General features: G+C 39.4%; 1 protein-coding gene across 9 annotated transcripts in view; it reads left to right on the plus strand.

Moving 5' to 3' along the window:
* The first annotated feature begins 2,071 nt into the window (after positions 1–2,071).
* Positions 2,072–20,606, plus strand: part of EFR3A (EFR3 homolog A) — a 76,034-nt gene continuing 57,499 nt past the window's right edge. For 4 of the 9 annotated variants that reach the window (XM_071421815.1, XM_071421817.1, XM_071421808.1 and 1 more), the window contains exons 1-3: positions 2,072–2,217; positions 6,713–6,766; positions 12,303–12,383. In XM_071421815.1, coding sequence (XP_071277916.1) covers positions 12,371–12,383 — 13 coding nt within the window. In that variant the 5' untranslated portion in view covers positions 2,072–2,217; positions 6,713–6,766; positions 12,303–12,370. Of the gene's footprint in view, positions 2,218–6,366; positions 6,604–6,712; positions 6,767–12,302; positions 12,384–20,606 lie in introns of those variants that run through there. The other 5 variants (XM_071421809.1, XM_071421810.1, XM_071421811.1 and 2 more) reach the window with 5 other exon arrangements.

The raw sequence follows: 20,606 nt of genomic DNA on the forward strand, positions 1-20,606 counted from the left end.
ATAAAACACTTCAGTGAAGAGAGCAGATTGTAGCTGATGGTTAGAAAGATGATCTTTGAACTAAAGCTGCATCTGAAATGAGTTAAAACCATAATAATACATTTGAATTTTTGGCTGATTGAAAAAAATTAAAACTTTCCTCTAGGTTTTAGAAAATGAGGAGGATTATTATCACCAGCTGTACTTAAAGGACAAAGGGTAAATGTAGATCTATGTAGTTCTGACTGTTGTTGGCAGAAACCTTAAGAAATTGGCTGCTAATGCCAACATGTTCTGCTTTGCAGGCAGTAACTCAATACACATATTTATGGAAGGCTGAATGTTCACTGTGTCTCATCACTTTCATTATGTTTGGCCCCAAGAGTTCAAAGCCATAAGCTGTATTTCAGAAATTATATAAATGAATAAGAAAGACTACAGTTTATTCTTTTAACTTGCTCAGTTGCACCCACACGTGAGAGCCTGTCCAATTTTTGCAAATTAACGTGTTTTGGATACTGCTGAAAACTGTGAGACATGTAGACATCTCACTTCCTCAGTTTCACATTTTTAGGGATTGTTTTCAAGGAACACAAGTGAAACACTGATCGTGTTTCTACTATTGGTGAAAGAAAAGCTTCAAGTAGTTTCAAAAGCATAAGAAAATGAAATGCTAGTTTTTAACAGATACAACATAAGCAGAACTGAAGTCACTGAAAGATATAAACTCAAATGGATTGACATGTTCTCCTTTAGAAGGAACTACAACAGAAAACGGGCTTTTAGGGCTATAGGCTGGATCCATGGGCCAAGACCAATGTATGAGGTTCAACAAGGCAAAGTGCCAGGTGCTGCCCTTGGGTCACAACAGCTGCATGCAGCACTGCGGGCTCAGGGAAGAGTGGCTGCAAAGATGCTGGTGGAAAAGGCCCTGGGGGTGCTGGTCAACAGTGGCTGAACAGGAGCCAGTGTTTGCTCAGGTGGCCAAGAAAGTCAATGGTATCTGGCCTGTATCAGCAATAGTGTGAGAGCATTAAGTGTCGCTCTGTACTCAGCATTGGTGAGGCCACACCTCAACTCCTGTGTTCAGTTTTCAGCTCCTCATGACAAAAATCACACTGAGGTGCTGCAGCATGTCCAGAAAAGGACAACAGGGCTGGGGAAGGGGCTGGAGCATAAGTCTGATAAGGAGCAGCTTATCAGAGGGAGCTCAAAGGGAGTTCCTTTTTAGCCTGGGGAAAGGGAGGCTCAGGAGGACCTTATTGTTCTCAACAGCTGCCTGGAAGTAGGTTGTGTCCAGGTGGGGGTCAGTCACTTTTTCCAGGCAAAAAGCAACAGGAAATGGCCAAGAGGACAAGAGGAAATGGCCTCAAGTTGCAGCAGGGGAGGTTCAAGTTGGACATCAGGAGAACGTTCTTCACTGAAAGGGTGGTTTAGCATTGGAAAAGGGTGCCCAGGGAGGTGCTGGTGTTGAACCACTGGACCTGGCACTCAGTGCCCTGGTCTGCTTGACAAGGTGATAGGTTGGGTTCAATGATCTTGGAGGTCTTTTCCAACCTTAACGATTCTGTGAAAGACTTCGACTTTCCTCTTGCTTGTCTGGAAAATCTGGTATCAAAGGCATCAGATCTGGAAGCTGGAAGTATTATTTCAAAGAAAACAGACTAAGAGGTTTTGCTGCCTTGGGCTTCACTGATTTTCACGGGGGTTTGGCATCACGGTCTGTGTAGGTGAATTTGAACTCCAGTTTCAGGGAGCGTCCGGCACCGCTCACCCTCTCCTGCCCTTTCCTTCAGTGCATGGCTGAGAGGAGCCCAGCGCAGCGCCCGAGCCGGACCCACCGGACCCTGCACCAACTCCCGCCCGCGGCACCGAGCCGCGCTCACGGCGCGGGGCCGGGCACGGGACACAGCCAGCAACGCCCCCAGCAGCCGGCGAGCCCACGCCGCAAGTGCCTCTGGGAGTTGTGGTCCGCTTCGGCGGCCTCTGCCCGCCCGGCCCGCGCCTGGCGGGGCTCCATGCCCCGGGCCTGTCCCTCCGTGCCATGTCGGGGCACTTCTTCGTCCGTCGCGACCCCTCGGCGTCCTCTCTGTGTGGGAGGGATGGAGGGAAAAGTAGCCGGAACTACTCCGGATAGAACTACAGCTCCCGGCGTGCACTGCGCTACAGACCAGTCAACGGGGCGGGGGGAGCCGGTGAAGATGGCGGCTGCTAAACGGAGCCGGATGGGAGGCTGAGGTGAGTTTGGGGCAGTCGGGCAGTGCTTCTGCCACTCGCGTTCACCCTCGCAGTCTCCTCCTCGTTGCGATCTCTCTCTTCTTTCCCCTTCTCCACGCTTGGGAACGAGGAGGACGCGCCAGAGGGGTGGGCGCTGAGGGAGTGGCGGGAGTCTCGGGCCGCCAGGCTGGCGCGGGGGAAGAAGCCTCCGGGCATGGCCTCAGCCTGGACCCGCCGGGGCAGTGGCTCGGGCGGCTCCCGGTGGGCGCTGCTCCCGGAGGAAGGGCTGGCAGGCTGGCTCCCGGTGGAAGGGCTGGCTCCCGGTGGAAGGGCTGGCTCCCGGTGGAAGGGCTGGCTCTCCGGCTCTCCGGCTCTCCGCCTCCGGACGAGCTCCGGGGACAGCGAGCGGATGCCCCCGCTTTCACCGGGCAGGGCTGTGGCTTTGAGAGTTCCCTCAGCAGGTTTTCCTCAAATGGACCTTAAGACAGCGAGATAATAACTGAACGCAATGTAAATTGGCAGGAAGGCGACACTGTGAGCTTTCTTGGCTTCTTCTTTAAAGTTAATTGTGCATCACGGAGCCATGCTTTAGGTAATTGAGGTGTGGGTTCACGAATCCTGTGACTGAAAACCATAGTACAACGTCTCTTTTGGATACATCTAGAAAGGTATCCCGTGGTCCTTTGAGCTGAGATACAAGGAAGAAAAGATTGTGGTGTACATTGTGTCTGTGCTGCTGTAGGACTTGTGGGAAAGCCTATAATTAACTTTAAACCAGAGTTTGAGTTGCTGTATCAAAACCCAGTTTGCTAGCCCAGGTGTTTCACTTTGCAGAGCTACATCAATGTTTGCTGTGCAAACTGAGTAGGTAAACTAAACGCAGTTAACAGCCAAAGCTTTGGGATTTTATAGGTAGTTACTTCCTAAAGCATTTGTAATTAATTCTAAAAAATATGAACTATTTCTCAAGTATGTTCGGGACATCTTGCTTGAAGACTTGGTGTTAATGCTCTTAAACATATGGTAAATTTTTTTTGAGAAATTGGTGGCTTGGAGAGGAAATCTTGATTGTAGTGCTCTGATAGGCCTAAAGGCTTATCCATAGGTTTAATTTAAACCTTTTGACAACAATTTTAATATTTGTCTAAAAAAGGCTGCTAGAATGAGATTGACTTCTGATTCAGGGGAAAAACTTACAAAAATGTAATTAAAATACACTTTGTGATTAAACATCTGTTTTAGATGTTGCCAATGTTTGCAGTTCATGATGGACAGTAACTTCTCTCTACTTCTGATCCAAACTCGTGCAGTAGAAAAGAATGAACAAATTTTATGTTGCATGTAAGTTGAAGGGGGTGTGAAAATATTCACCAGAGTTGGCATTATAATTCAATTATAATGATAAAATCTAAATTATAAAACATACAGGTTAGAAACAGCTTTATTTGGTGTCAGTGACTTTTAACTGCCCAGCTTAGCTCCATAAGGAAGTAATCCTTGTAAAGTTACCACACGATTTTTAAACAATTCGAAGGTATGTGATTTTTTTGAAGTGAAAGCAAATAATGTTTTCTGTAGTTGCATTCTGTCTTGGGTAAGAGAGCAGGGTAGTCTCATTAACTGAGCCAGCTTCATACATTGCATTTCCTCTCCAGTTGAGAAAGGTAATTCAGATTAAAGTCAGGTATTTCCCAGAATTACTGTGGTATGTAAATCCATTTTATATTGCATTTTTTGGGTTCTGGGAATCACAGTTGGAGCTTAACTGTCTATACTTAGGAATGAACATGTGATTTATTAATCTTGCATTGCACTGGCCATTTGCCTACTTTCAAAGCTAAAGGCATTGATTAATTTTTCAAAGAGGAAATATGAGTGGGGAGCTAAGTGATTTATAAAGTAAATGTGCAGTGGATTTTTAATTTTTCAGTTCATGTCTGTGTGGCTGTGAGAGGTGCTTAAGCCTCTGCCTTTATTTGGCTTAAGTTGGAGGAAGGAAAAGGAGCCCAGATGGCAATTTCATTTTGTAGACTCAAAATCAATTTAAATATTTATGGTGTTACATAATAGCATAACAGAGGGCTTATTGGAAGAAAATAGAAAATCTCAGGTATGCTGACTTCTCTTGCTTTACCTGTAGCACAAGGTTATATAATTTTTTCCATTTTAGGTCTTTTAGAGAGGTCCATTGTATTAGGGCGTACAGGAAAACAATCTCTGCTTTTCTGTTTGGCTTTCAATGCCATTTCTGGAATCTTGTGATAATAAGAAATATTTGTGCTTATAAACTATCCTTCAATTTCAGATCCTGGGTTAGTTAATGAAAAAAAAAAAAAGGAACAAGCTGTATTTTTATCCTTGTTCTGATGACCAATAAATTTGCCTTGGGTTTCCTAGCCAAATGATGTAAAATCATCTCAAAAGAAAACTGAGGGTTTTTCTGTAGAAGAACAATTTTGTGTGTCATGCAAGTGTTCCTCTGTCTTTTAAGGTACATTAAGTAGCTTTGCACTTTGGTTATCATTACATTTAGAACTATTGTTATATTCTTAGAAAAAACACAATGACCTTAGTCCTCCCCAGAAAAGTAGGTAAGATTTTGTTTACCTTCTTAATATCCAGGAGTCAGTTGCTTTGGTGAAGAAACAGTGTGTGGTATTTGATATCCAGAAGTTGCATCTGGTGATCTGTCACATGTCACAAATTGACATGGAATGTGTTAAACAGCAAGTGTTAGGCTTGGAAACTAAATGATATCACATGATTTTCCATAGTTCCCTTTTAATTAGCTAAGATCTGCTTCATCAAATTCGGGGCAGGGTGGGTGGGGCAGTTTCCCTCTTTTGTTAGGTAAAATTTTAGCTCAGTGACAAATAGCTGAGCAAACTCAAGAGTGGAAACCAAGAGAAGAGTTGGTTTGGTTTAGTTCAGTTCTGCTGTAATAGTGACAGCATGTGTGGATGAAACTTCGTCCTAGGCCAAGTGAGACAGTGATTGAAGACTTTATGGAGAGGAAATTGTGTGCTCTGTTCTGCATGTAGCAGCCAGGCCACCTCCATGTGGAATTTTTGGTCCTGTTACAGATCATAAAATGATTAAAATCCTAGTGAATTACTTTAAAACAGATATTTTCTATATGTCTTAGTTGATACAACTTTTCTAGTAATCTCTGCAGGAGACTCTTCTAAAAATCTTGTAAAAGTGAGTTTACTTTGCTGACAGCAGTAGTTGTGTTTTAGGAAAATGTATTGAATTCCTGATTTCTGGAGATGATCAGTAAAACACTCTTGAGTCTCTGGCACTTGACTCTCTGAAACTCTCACCAGGTTCTCTGCTTTTATATTTTCTTTTATGTCAGTAAATCTGTTTTCTGTAGTGTTTCAGCTAGGTCCATAACTACATTCTGAACCAGAGATTTTGCTTCTCCATGTGTCTGTTGGACATGACAATCTGCAGCACGTTTCCTTTAATAAAATTGCACTGTTTCTCATGCTGCCCTTGGAGAGGGACATACAGCTTTCTAATAGATGGGATATTTTAAATAACTTACTTTGAAGTACTATATTTAATCCCAGTTGCTGTCAGCAAATTGGAAGCTTTGATTGAAATGCATATACAAGAATAAAGTTTATTTTTAGCAACTATGAGCATTGCTTTAATATGTGGTCATTAAAACATATGTTGACCAAATGAAATGTTTATTCTCACATTATCCATCCATCCATGGAATTACAATTTTTTGGTGTATGTATACATACAGTTATTAGCTGAATATCTTTTATTTTAAAATTTATTTGATTTTTGAAGAAAGCAACACCCAATATCATTAACTCAGATTTTGTTCTTATTTGTGGAAAAGTACATTTGTGGAGAGTTTGCATTTGGCAATTAGTAAATACAGAAAAATCTTCAAATAATTTGCATTTTAGTGCTAATTAGAGGAACAGTAGATTTGGCTACTTTTATATCCGAAATAGATTGTTGTAACTTCAGATGAATTCATTTTATGAATATATTTAATTGCATCAAAAATCCTTTGAGCTGCTATTGTGTATAGGAGGTTGCACTCTGATCTAAAATCTGCCTTTTTTGATACTGGGAGAAAAATGCCCTAGAAAGGGTCACACAGGTTTTTCAGTTGTTTTCTGTGATGAGCAGAAGCCTCTCTCAGGCATTTTAACAGGGGAGAGCTGTGGTTTAGAGCTGAAGTGGAAATATCCTGTGAGATGTGCAGGATTTATCATCCTAAACAGTGGCACTTGGGAAGGTCACTGTACACAGCAGAAAAATGTTTACTCCAGCATCAAAGGCAAGAACAGAATGACTGCATTTCAGGAACAGGCAAAATCTCCATCTAGTCTGGTCAGCTAAGAGGATATCTGGATTTCTGTGGTAACAGCCTCTCTGGTATTGGAGCTGAAGAATGCTCATTCTGCATGAGTTACTGAGCATGTTTGGATGGAAATTGTCTTAAGCTATGGTCTTGACTTTGCTTTTTTGTTTGTTTTCTTCATAGTTTCTTATGTTTTTACAAAATTGAAGACAGATCCCCGACTAAAAATGCCTGGCAGTAAGTATTCTTACCTTAAGTACATTGAGACAATATGTAGGAGTGTTTACTGTTATTTTCTTTGGGGTTTAAAAATTAAAAAAAAAATACAAAAATAAGCATTATACTTGCTGTCATTTATAAGAATTTTAAGATGTTAATGTTATCTAGTCTCTGCATTTGTAAATCTCCATATATTTTACAAATAATAATGTGAGCTTTGCATTTGCCTTTTTGATTACAGCTTCACAGTATAACATTGAATTTTGTGATTTAGACTGTGTTCTGAAATAGTTGGATTCAAAAATTAAAAAAGATATTTTTGATATTAAAAAGCTATATTTTGATATAGCTATAATCCTATCTTTGGAAAATGACAACTAGTGTTTATAGAAGATAGAATTGCTATTTAGGATAAAAAGTGATGAGACTTAAAATTTTTGACATTCAAAGCTAAGTGAGATTTTTGAGGCAAATCTTTCTAAGAATCAAATTATTTACCTTCAAGAGTAGTAAATTTCTCTAACTCAAAGGATCAAGTTATAAAATGTGTTAGAAAAGCATAAATTTAACTAATCCTTTAATCATTTTTTCTGTTTAGAAAAAATTCTATGTGATCTATAGTAACATTGCTAACACCAGTCTTTGGATAAAGCAATCTGCTTTATCAAAAAAGTTACAGTACCAGTCATACTGAGTGCATTCTGATTTCATGGATGCCTTTGAGCATTTGTTCATTGCTGTGATTTGCAATAAGCTGTGACTGTGGGCACTAGAAATGCCTTGCAGTAGTTCTTTGTTGTGTCAAATACCTTACTCTAAGTAAGATGTGTCACGCCTGTCATGTGAAGCAGTGAGTGGAATTTTTTTAACCAATTAAACTGGAAAAGTAAAGTGGTTTTGGTTTGTTTGTTTGTTTGTTTTTGTTTGTTTGTTTTGGTTTTTTGGTTGGTGGTTTTTTTTTCTTGTTTAAACCAGATGTGCTTATGTTTAGAGTCATTAATATCAATGCAAGTAGAGTTTGCATTACTGCAGTCAGATGGGAGTTAAAGAAGACCAAAAGAACTGATTGCAATGTTTATCTGTGCAAGACACTCAGAACTACACAGCCATTTATTTATCTTTGCCTATATTAATGAGTGTAACTGCATGGGTGAAGAAAAGGAAAGCTAATAGATGTGTGCATTGCAATTCTTGGGAAATAACAGTATTTTCATAATATTTTACTTCCAAAAGTTATGGCAGAGAAGAAGTACAATGGGATTTTAAGGCAAGCAAGCATCCTTTTGTGGCTGGTTGTACTTCTGATCAGTAGAGATAGAGCCTTCAGGAATTCAACTCTGTTGCATGTGGAAAGGAAATCTTCTGCCTGCTAATTTAGGCTTCTCTAAAGGTTCCATAGGATTCTTTTCAGAGCATGTTGATGAAGCAGGCTGCTGCTCCAGTGTTACTTTGAATTCTTAAAGTATCTGTCCTTGAAATCTGAAAAACTCAGTTGTTTCTAAAGGCTGGGAGATTTTGTGTGTTGTTTTTATTTTATTTTATTTTCACATGAAGTTCTCTCATCCCACACATCAAGAAGTGCATATAAAACTTATTCCTAAACAAAAGGCTGTTACGGTGAGCTTTTTCCAAAAATATTTTCTGTCATGTTACAATGAAGAAGTAAAATAGTGTCTAGTTAACAGGAAATTTTGATAGAGTTCTTGGGTCATACTGAGCAACTCCCATATCCACTACTGCTTTGTTTTTCCTGGGCCTGTGTAGCAGTTCCTGGTGGTAATTTTATCCCTCCTCGCCTTCCTACAGTAGTTGAATGAATGTATAGGTCTGAAGGCAGTGTTCTGGAATACTATGAGAAATCCAGATGACTGGTATTACAGAAAGACTGAGTAAAAGCTTAATTAGTCTTTCTGGGGAATTCAGCTGTACCTGATGATATTTCAGAGGTCAGTATTGAAGTTACTGTGTGTGAAACACTGACAGGACAATATGCTTTTTAAGTCCTTCAATATAAACTATGGAAAAACAGGCATTAGTCAGAACTGGGCTGTGGTACTGAGAGGGGGGAGATGAACAAAGGTCCTTAGCCAGAGGTGATGGATGCTCTTCTCTTTGAACCTCAGCTCAGCCATGGCTACTGGGCTCTGCACAAGTTGCTCATTGCATATTTGGATTATCCCATTTTCTATTGATGTTTCTGCTTAGCAGTCTCTCTTAGGAATGTGGGGATTTAGTGCTGCATTAAGTCCTAAAAAATGTTAAGATTTTAGTCTCAATGCAGTTGCAATAGCCCAAATAGAAAATTTTCAGTCTGCTCTCTTTACCTTGAGAAGTAAAAGTGCTTGGCTTTGACCAGCCATGACAAGGCATTTGTGTTGACATCTGCAGTGGAGGTGTGGTGCTCTGTCATTGCTGCAGCACTTGGATCAACCTTGCCAAGGTGTAGCTTTTCCTGTACTTTTTATGTTTAACTTTGTTACAAGTTTTTCTTGTGCAAATAGGATGGATATTGATGCATATGGTTACAGACATGCATGGTGTCTTCAGCTGAAGCTGAAATGCAAATTCTGAAATGTTGAGAAAGCAAATGTGTTTTCTCATTTCTGATTGAGTACAGTAGGAGTAGGTTTGAACCACAGGTGTTTTAGTAACTGTTTAAGGTGTGCTTTATCAAAAGAAACTGGAGAAAAAGATTAAATAGTGCTTTAATTTAAAAGTGAAGCCAAAGAATATATAACTAGATAGCCTCTGCAGTAGAGGCTGTATGTGTTTCTCACTTGCCTTGTGTTCTCTCAGTTTCCCTGTTGAATAATTTGTGCAGATAATTTCATTAACATACTTCTGTTATGGAACATGGGTGGTTTTGGTAGGGTTTTTTATTGGCTGCATTTGGATTGAAAATGCTTCTGCTAAGGAGAAAAAGCATTAGCTAAGTCATATCAAAATATTTGTTGAAGACTCTTTTTGAACATTATGTTCTGGATATTCACACTTAATCAGATGTTTGAAACACAGCTTGGTAGATAGTGAGGTTTTTCTTTTCTAGAAACAGCTGACCTACTTACTGGATGTATTCCCTGACTTTAGTGAAATGTTTAACTTAAAAGGCAGCTTTTATACTAAAATGAAATTGCTTGAACTAGGAGAATTATATGTGACACAGGTGAGAGCACCTGTTGGCTATAAAAATATTTTACTTGTGGGAGCTCTGTGTTTGAATTTTTTAAACTTTTTCTTAGCTTATTCTTTTCTCCTTTGGCTTATGCCATTAGCATAACTATATCTTTGGTTTTCAAGATTTTGTTAATAATAATTGTTAAATTGTTTTTAACTGATTAGCAGGTCCTTATGATTGACTCTAACATATAAATTAAGAGACGAAATAAATAAAAATAAGGATTTTGCCAAATGTAATGTTCCCACATTCTTCCTTTGATTTATGGCTGTGAAATGTAGTAATATGAACACCTCCCACATCTTCTGTCAGATATTTGTCAGTTGGAAAGGGACCATTCTGATTTAAGAGGTACATATATTAGTTATGTAGAAAATATTCCATGATTTGGCCTGTTCTTGGTTGCAGTGAAGAGGCAGTTTGGTGACTCAGAATGGCTCCAAGCATGCTCATTAAAGTACATAATATTTTATTTTCTTGGCCTCCCAAACACCATGTGGCTTTTTGGCCCTTGTCAGTGTAGGGCAGCTCCTCTGACAGCAGGTGAGTGTGTGCTGGTGGCTTCCCTGCTTCACCTGTGCAAGGTGAAAACAAACAGAAGATGGAACAATTGAGTAGTGCCTGTCAGTTTCTGTATTCATGCATGCTGCTTCTTTCCTTGTGTTTCTTCATGGTCTTCAAACAAATAAATGACCCAGTCCTCCCTCAAACCCAAAAATACCCATCAAACTTTAAAAATTATAATTTTCTATGTGCACAGAGTTTTCTTGCCAAGTGTAGGAGGGAAAACAGCACTTGAAATGGAATTTGAAATGAGTGAATTCTTAACTGGCATTTAACATTTTTAACGCATTTTAAGAGGCAGATAACTTCCTCATTTTGGTTTCTCCCCTCCCAGCAATTTTGGGAATATCATTTATTTGTGTTTTGTGATTCTAATTTTTATTGCGTATGTATAATAAGTAAGTATTAACAAGGTTGGTAATGGGCAGAGAAGATTTATTGCCTTGTGAAATAAAATTCTGAAATACCAGTGACTGGAGATGTGTTCCTAAATGTGTCAGTATAAATATTTCAGGGAACTAAGCTTTCTAATGTTTTTAGTGAAAATCAAGCCATAGTTCTCATTAATTACTGTCTCCACTCTTTCCATCCATCATACATTTTTCCTCATCTGGAATATGATTCTCATGTAGCCTTCACACTTTACAATGGGACCTGTTACTTAATAAAGCACTTTTTGTAATCTCTTAGTTTATTTTTTAGGCAGGAGAAACCCTCTTAATTTTATGACAGCATTATTGACTACTTAAAACAGTGTTAAATAGGTTATCATTCTGTAACATTTTCATACTTCAGCTATTACAGAAGAGTTACATCAGGAGGTGTCTGAGATTTTTGTTTGCTGCTTGATTCTGGTATTTTAGGATGAGACACATCAGGGGCCCTGTATCATGTCCTTTTCAACTACTAACCTAAAGGACCACAGGAACTTGGAAAACAGCTGCCAGGGGAAGGCCATGGTTTTGGGCTTCCTTTGGCAGTTTGTCACTTGCTAGGACTAGGCCAAAAAAGGGAAATAATTATTTCAGGATGTCTGTAACTATTACAATGCTATGGTTGCAGAATATATAATAGATTCTTTGCATGATAATATGCAAGAATTGCTTTCAATACGAAAACAGCTACAGGGTTTTTTTCAGGTGACTGCATTGAAAAGAAAAAGTAGTAACTTCTCCAAATGTATCTTTGATTTAGCTAAGAAAAGAAACAAAACAGGAACTTGCAGCTGGAAAACTGTAGCTCTTTGTGCATCTGTTTATTTAACTCATGGTACCTTAAACAACTTTGTGTGCTACCAAATTGGTGCTTCCTTATTTAATGAATACACGTGGATTTCTTTAAGACTTGTTGATTTGGAGCAAGTGTTCCTTTTATTGTTTTCTGCTAGCTGTCATTTCTATGTACAGATCATCCTAGCCCTGTTTGGGAAAGTTAATGTTGAGGAGCAGTTCCATAGAGAGTCAAAACCATTCATATTAAGATAAGACATGATGAGTGATATCATCATCATCATTCATCCTTCCATTTCTTCCATTTGGAACACTCTTTAATAAAGCCAAGAAATGAACAATGGTGTTTCATCCATTCCTTTTCAAAACATGAAGAAATATTTTTCTTCAGTTGTTGTTACTTCTGTATGCACAATCTGGGCATCTAAAATAAAAAATTAAATTCTTTGAAGATGAGCTTCATTCAGTGCTCATCACAGCCTTTGTGTGTTTTCAAACTGTATGTGGACATTTCCCCAAATATTAAAATGTAGCTTAGTAATTTTTAGGGGCTTTATTAAAATATGGCTGTCGTTGTTATTTACAGAAATGGCTTTGCAGCTATCAGTCGATTAATCTTCATGTGCAGCCTTGTTTGCTATTGATTTCTGAATCATGGGACGAAAGGGTAAGAAGGCTCATGCTGATTGTGCATGCAAGTGTCCTATTTTTTTTGTGCATGACAACAAAGCAAAATTGATTTTGGGGAGTGGGGATAAGATTTCCATTATGTGATTAAATGCATGTCTCTGGAAAAGCCACGTTGAACTCCTTTTAAAAATGTTTTGGCTTTCCCTATATGGACTTTCCTTCCCACTGCTGGCCCTTATGAACCTCAGTAGCTCTCTAGGGAATCATGTTCCTTGTGGATTGCTGAAGATCAAAATTAGCTGTGTACAGCACTCTTGGCTTTCAAAGAATGCTATTTTATTTCTAGGAAGTTACATTATTCAAGATTAATTCATGCAGGAATTAGATAGAAATTAATAAGAGGTGGTTAGGTAGATGAATGAAACTCTTCCAAGTCTTCTGAGAGTTCAGGAAGCATTTGGACAATGCTCTCAGGTACCCAGTGTGATTCTTGGGGCGGTCCTGTGCAGGGCCTGGAGTTGGATTTGATCTTTGTTGCAACCCTTCGTAGTCAGAATATTCTACAATTCTGTAATTCCAAGTCTAACAACTTGTTGATCCCAAGACTTCAAAAATAGCTGGTGCTTGTGTAACTCGTGTCCTGCTTGAGGTCTGTTGAAGGTCTCAGTCCTTTCATTTTTCAAGAAGAGCACAGTTGTGATTCTAAATTGTACTTTGACCTACCTGTTATGGTGTTTTGTTGATAACAGTCTGTACTTTGGCTGGAAGTGGGCACCCTGAGTCTTTAATTGTGCTTTGAGCATGCTTACTCATTCCTTAGCAAGAGAATGAGAAAGGAATTCCAATCTAACACTAAGCTATATAATTATGCTAAATCAGTGCTCCTTCCTGATACTTTTGTAAAGCTGCTAATGCGTAAGGAAATCGGTGAAGATAAAGCTTCATGGATATTTTGTTAGAAGTACACTAACAAATACCCAATAATTTATGCTATTAAAAAAAAATTCCTGTGTTTGTTAAACTAGGGTGTAACTGTGTAATGATTAGGAAAGGACTTTAGGATGATGACACCCTATTTGTGAACTTTATATGTAATAAAATATGAATAGTTATAATTGATCTGTGTCTGACATGATTGAGCTGACAGAGTTCTCTTGTCTCATAATAAATGCAGTGCAGGCTGTTTTCAAGACTTTCTATGTGTTTGTGGCTGTTCTATTAAATGAGGTTTTGATCCATTACTGACATTGGTTTAGACATGAGCTTGAAGTTCCTCAGAACTGACAAAATACAATTTGTGCAAATTGAGTCTGATGTTGGAATTGCAGTGTGGTTAGAAGTGCTGGTTGTGGGCAAGAACTGCTGGATTGCTGCAGAAACCAGTGGGCTTGTGTGCCCACAGATGTCCTGTCTGGTTTCTACAGAAAGCTGAGGCACTCAAGATTCACTGTTTAACAAGATGTATTTATTAGATGTAAGATGTGTTATTAAAATGACTTCTTTGTGTCTAGATGCAAGACTGTCTGTCTCTTCCACTGACCATCTTCTAAACTGGCCAGTTCAGTCTGGTGGGAAACAGAAATTGTGGTGGAAAAGGGACTTGCACAGTCTTTAGGTATTGAAGGTGCCCAGAAGAGCAAATCACTGTGTCTGTTCCTCTCTAACTGATTACACATTACAGGAAGGGAGAAATTGCTTTTTAATCAGCTGGGATATGTGGTTCTAGATAGGGATATGTTCCAACCTTATATCCCACTGCTTGGGAGAAGAGCTACATTTCACTTCTTGGGGGAAACCTAAATTGAAGATGAAGTACTCTTTAGAGCTAATGGGAAAGATAACAACCATGACAACATTTTATAATTCGTATTGACCTATAAGGAGGGTTTTCTTCAGTGAAATTGAATGTCTTTCATGTCTATGTTTAAAACTGTGTTGTACATACTTGTGTTTGCTGGATTGTTCAAAAGCTGCTCTTCTGTGAGGGCAGGATGAACAAGGCAAAACTGTTTTCAGGGAAAGGAAGACATGGAAAATTGAGTGTATTGGCAGCTCCAAGGGCCTGTTCTTGATAATATGTAAAGAGATTTTTTTTTCAAATTTTTGATTCCATATTCTTTTAATGTTCTTTTACTTTTAAGGGAAACATGTATGTTTCCAAGTCCAAATGGCAATATCTCATTTTGTAAATGCTTTCTGGGAAAGTCAAACAGCTAGGAATAGACACAAGCAGAGCACTTAATTGAAGATTGGTGATATTTAAACAAGAATTTTAATTCTGAAGCCTAAGTATCCTCTGTGACTGTTTTTCAAAGTAACATTACTACATTTTTGTTTAGTGTTTTATTTTTCATTAATGTCAATACAGTTTAAAGACTTTTGTTACTGAACAGGAGCAGATGCTTTGTCATGTTTTGAGCTCTGTGTATGTGCCTCAGCAGAATTGCTCCACTGTTTTCTCAGCATAAATATCACAGTATGGTTCAAGATTCACAGAAACACTTTCATCCACTCTTATGTTACTTTCTGTGTACATTGTGTGTGTATGCAAGAAATAAAATATATGTAATGTGGTTTTGAACTACTTGTGAACAGAACATTTTTCTTTTAATTAGGAAATGTTTTTCAAAATCTGTGCAAATTTATTGAAGCCTGTAGCTGGGTTTGCTTAAATGAAGGTAAAACTTGTTTTTGAAGCTCTGATCATGCTTATATTGGTATTTGGGATGTTTTAATAGAAGAAAGCATCTATAGGACAGCACTCTCTTACATATTCTATAAACAGGTCAGTGCTTTATGTTGAACTAGTTAAAATCTAGTTTCCTGAGCTAAGCTTATTTTCTCCATTAGCTTTGAGGGTTCCAGAGAGAAGGCCTGGGAACCTTTGTTTCCTCATCATCAGGACTTTTAATCATGACATACATGCAATGTTTCCCTCAGAAAACCTCTGGTGCCTTGTTTTTCAAGTGGCAGTGTGGTAGCTACTCCCCTGGTCTGTTTCAGCCCTGGGGGTTTGGGCAGGTGAGCTGCAAGGCACCGTTGGGCAGGAGTGGAGAATTAAATCCTCCCAGCCCACCTACTGCAGTGAGGAGGTGATGCCACAGTTCTGAGCATCCATTTTTCTGAGGAAAAAGATGGGCAGCAGCACAAGATTCTCGGAGTTCTTACCACTACAGCTGTATTCCTTCCCTGTGGATTGGATTAAGAAAGCAAACTGCATCATCTTAAGGAAATAGAAAAAGTAGGAGTCATCAGAAAAATTCTTCATGTGGCTTTACATTCAGATTTTTTCAATGCACAGAGCTTCAGGTGCTTTCCTTCAAAGAAGACTTGAAACCCTGGTGGGCACTTGCTGACCAGTTTCTCACTGGTTTGAGGTAGGCTTGTTGTCTGTAGGGCAAGTGATAATTTATCAGTGCCATCCCTATAGCTCTCTTCAAATAATAAGATGTGTAGTATTGACAAAATTTTCATGAAATTCTGTAACTAGAGAGTGTTTGACACTTTTCTATCAGTTTGTTGATGCAGGGAAGCAACAACTTCCAAAGCAGAATACACTACTCTGTAATGCAGATTTCAGTTGACCAAGAAGATAAAACTTTTGACATCTTGGCAACTTTCCTATGTGTCAGGAGCTATTCCAGTTACTCTTAGGATGCTGACCCTGGAATTAAAACAGCTGCTGAAAAGCAGAACCGTTCATGGTGTTTGTGTTTTGAGATGCCAAGTAATCTCTATGTGCTGCTTCCCTAAGCTTGAGAACTTAAAGGTTCCATTAATTATAATTTCTAGAGTTGTACCTAGATCTGTGCTTTTGTCCAGCTTCCCATTGATTCCCCTCTCATCCTCATGTATAAAGGGAGGTGTTCCTCTAATGGCAGTAGCTTAATCCACATGAGTCCCTGTGGCAAAACAGAAGCAAGCAGCAAGTGTTAAAACAACTCTTTTCCTTGCTGTGTCCAGTAGCATGAGGAAATGCAGTGGAAGGGGAATTGTGGAACATCTAGACTAGAAATTTTACGAGTAACTGGGCCTGGGCAGCAGGGCATAAAGAAAGTCCTTGTCAGCAGTCTGCTGTGCTGCCTGGGGCTGGAACTGAGAAGAAAAGGTCTGACCAGCACAAGCATCTGGGAGGCATTCTGCAGCCTGGACTTAGTCACCAAAGTACTGAGCCTTTTAGACAAGTGTATATATTTTTACCAGTAGTTGGCCAACCTGCTGACCAGAATTGTGGTTTGAAGGCTCCTGAGGCAGAGAGTGACCCTTTTGGAATAATTTTCCTCTGGCAAACCACTAGAACTGCTTCTTACCTCTGGCCACCCTGGAGAAGGGCTAAGTGTTGCTGCTTGGCCTGTCACCTTTCAACCATGCCTTGTGTAGCGTCTTTCCTTTCCTTCAGTGTCTGTCTCAATCCAGAGGTGCACCAGCCTCTTCTGGTCTTCTGTCTTTGATGTTTCTCCCTAACCTGCCACAATCAGGGAACCAAGTGGTAGAAGTGCAGGTGTTGCAGCCCCTCTTCTCAGTGGAGTGTTAAGCGAGTTAGGTGACTTGGCCTTTGAGCACACATGACATTTACAGTATTCTTCTCCATCCCTGCAACTCTCTTCTGCACCTGGCAAGTGTTCAAGGATGCAGCATTCTGAAAATGACTCATCTGGGTAAGAGAATAGCTTAGGGTCACGGTGAAAGCAGGCTTTGAGCAGAATTGTCTGGAGCTCAGAGGCTGCTTCTATGCCAGAATCGTCACTGTGCTGGGAATTTTCCATTCTCTGGTACCCATGGATGCTGGGAGGAGGCAGGCATTTGGAGAAGCAGATAGGTGGGTTAAGTAGCAGGAGTAGAACAAGGACACGGTGATAATGCCTATCCTTCTTTACCTCTTTTATTCAGAATTTAATAGCAGATAAGAATGTCCTGCTGGCTCAGTGTGTTACTGGATGTGCGCAGTGGATGTTTTGTCAGTTTCAGGAGTCTGCTCCATGCTCTGCTCTTTGCCTGGATGGAGGGACAAAAGCAGTTCATGTTCTTCAGAGAGCACACAAAGCACTGTGAGCCTCTCTTTCACTCTCTGTCTCCTTTAGTCCAGTAGTTTATTTACATCACATTTTTTTCTGATTTATGAAACACCTTGTTAATGAAATCAGTATTTGTTTAGAAATAAAGGTACAATGAAACAAGAACTCTGGTTTTTCTGTTTTTATCACCTAGAACTCACTTCCCAACTGCAAACTAAATACTGAAGGCAGGAATGGAAGTTGGGCTTTGCCTGTTCAATTTGTCCCCTGAACAGATTATCAGTGCTGGCTGTGAGGAAGAGGGGTCAAGGAGATTTATGTAAATGTGTCTTTCTTGTCTCCTAAAGTCTCTTTTTTGTATTGCTTCACTGATAGAAGTCAGAGAAGTAAATGACATTGGCTAGCTTAGTGAGAATATAAGTAAGGACAGGAATTAAGAAGCAAAACTCATATCACAGAGATTCTTCCACTGGAACCAGATTAGTTTTAGGTAATTTTAATGCTGTATTAAAAATAGAGAGTGACAGTACTATCTTAAAGCAGGAAAGAAAGAGGCTGTGTTGAGGTGAACAGAAATGAGCTAGTAAAGCAAAGTTACTTTGTGAAACCAGCAAAGGTGGGGGAAAGGAGAGATGGTATGGAAACACTGCCAGTGGTAGAACTTTAGGAATGCAACTGGAGAACCTGGTGTAATGGAAAACTATTTTAATGCATTAGAGGTCTGCAAAATACACTATCCCAAAAAGAATATCTTCCTGGGGATTTGTTCTAATTGCTACTGGCTCTTAAAAGAATACTTCAATGAAGAAGCTTGGCAGTGAGCATTATTTGACTAGCTTGGGCTTTTCCCTACTTCTCATTAGTAACTTCACGTGCATTGTCATTTCTTGCTTTCATAAAAAGTTTACATTCAAATTATTTTTACATGCTTTTCACCATAGCAAAATGTGCATCTCTCCATGCTGATTCCAGCACATGGTGCTATGGGTTTGGAGAAGAGTGGCTGGAAAGCTGTCAGAGAAGGACCTGGGGGTGTGGGTCAGTAGTGGCAGAACATGAGCCAGTGTGAGCCCAGGGTGCCAAGAAGGTCAGTGGCACCTGGTCTGCATCAGCAACAGCATCCCCAGCAGGGCCAGGACACTGAATCTCCCCCTGTATTCAGCACTGGTGAGGCCACACCTCAAATCCTGTGCTCAGTTCTGGGCCCCTCACTGACTGCAGGAAAGACACTGAGGGGCTGGAGTGTGTTCAGAGAACAACAGAGCTGGGGAAGGGTCTGGAGCACAAGGCTGAGGAGCAGCTGAGGGAGCTGGGGGTGTTCAGCCTGGAGAAAAGGAGGCTCAGGAGGAACCTTATCACTCTCTACGACTGCCTGGAAGGAGGCTGTACTCAGGTGGGGGTTGGTCTCTTCTCCCATGTAGCAAGAGGCAGGACAAGAGGAAATACCCTCAAGTTGCACCAGGGGAGATTTAGATTGGATATTAAGAAAGTAATCTTCATAGAAAAGGTGATTAGGCACTGGGATAGGCTGCCCAGGGGTGTGATAGGGTCACCATCCCTGGAAGTGTTCAAAAAACAGGGATATGGCACTGCAGGACATGATTTAATGATGAACGTGGTGTTGGTGCTGGGTTGATGGTTGAATTTCATAATCTTAAAAGTCTTTTTCCAACCTTTGTGATTATGTGATTCCAGTTTAGAAGAACTCTTGAAGTCATATCACCGCAGAATTAACTTGAACTTTTTCACTTACTGTGAGAAATTTTAAACAGAAAGCTGTTTTTTTGGCTGTTGTTTTCATTTGTTTCAAATAAACTGAGCACCAAGATATTTTAAAAAATAAATGCAAAATTGTCAAACCTAGGTATGGATAGAATTTTCCCCATTAGGTGTTACTGCAGCTTTGCTGTCATGAGAGCCAAAAGTTCACATCACAGAGGAATATCCTGTTCTCAAGACAAAAATTTCATCTGCATGTTGGAGGTTTTCTTGGGTGCATTTTGGTGGAGAGAGGCTGGAAACCAGGCACTTAGGAGCCAGCTGGCTTTGGGTGAGGGGAGGAGAGGCTCATCTGGGGATGAGGCTTCATCCTCTCTGAATGATGAGCCCACTGTGCCCTCTGGGAGTGCATTCCAGGGACACTGCAATGGCTGAGCACTGCGTCCTTACAGCACTTGCTCTTTTTATAGCAGGTTGAAGAATATTTTTAATTAACTCCCTTATATGGCTGGAATAATTTCCTTGTTATAAAATGTCTGATCTCTTTTTTATAGTGGAATGAGAGTACCCTTGAAAGTCATTTTAGTTCTGAATTAAATGCATCAACTGATGTTAACAGTTCCGAAATAACCCAGTATAGTAAGTGGTTATGGTTAAAGTGTTATTTTATGCACTTTCATCAGGATATTTGAAAGAAATTTATTTTATTTATATTTCTCATCTCAGATGCAGAAAAATAACTAAAACGAAAGTTTAATGTATTACAGTCAAATTTTTTCATAGTTATATTTAAGTACACTGAGCAATCAAATATAATTTTAATATTGCTGCGTTGCTTGATATTAGCAAAACATGCATTTTTCTGTAGATTGAAACTTCTATGTTAATTGCACCATTTTTGATAGAATATGATTTTTAAAAAAAGCTTCAACAATTTCAAATAAAGTTGGGGATGACCACATCCAAGCTTGGGACGTAATAAAAATATTCAGGGAGTGAACATGAAATCTTGCTTCAGGTTATTAATGCTCTGTAAACAGTTGACAATAATATTAGACAACATGACAAAACTATGGAAGAAGTTTTGGAAAAAACTATGGAAGAAGTTTTTTCCAGCATTAGATAAAACAGATGATTTTTTTTCCCTAGGTTTTGATAGAAGAAAATGTGGCAGTTTTAAACTCAACTGGCAGAACTTAGTCTTTTATGTTTTATGAAACTTTTGTTTTCCTGTAATTTTGTATGAGTAAAATACAGCACAAATATTCAGACACACTATTTTGAAATACAGCTTTATTGTAATGCGATTTTTCTAATTTCAGCATACGGTTTCCTGTAGTAAACTGTGTGTGGATACTTTCTGTGCAGCCCAGTGTTTTCTCTGAGTTTATTGGCACTAATCTTTTAAGTGTTGAACAGAAATGGAATTTTTATGTAGTGGAAATTATTAGCTGTGTTTTTATTAAAAACAGTACTTATAATTTTCAGGGTTTATAAAAATGTCTTTATGCAAATCCTGTATTTGT

This window comes from Agelaius tricolor, unplaced genomic scaffold (assembly GCF_023055355.1).
Source record: "Agelaius tricolor isolate 1412-34295 unplaced genomic scaffold, bAgeTri1.0.p SCAF_2, whole genome shotgun sequence".
Lineage (NCBI taxonomy): Eukaryota > Metazoa > Chordata > Aves > Passeriformes > Icteridae > Agelaius > Agelaius tricolor.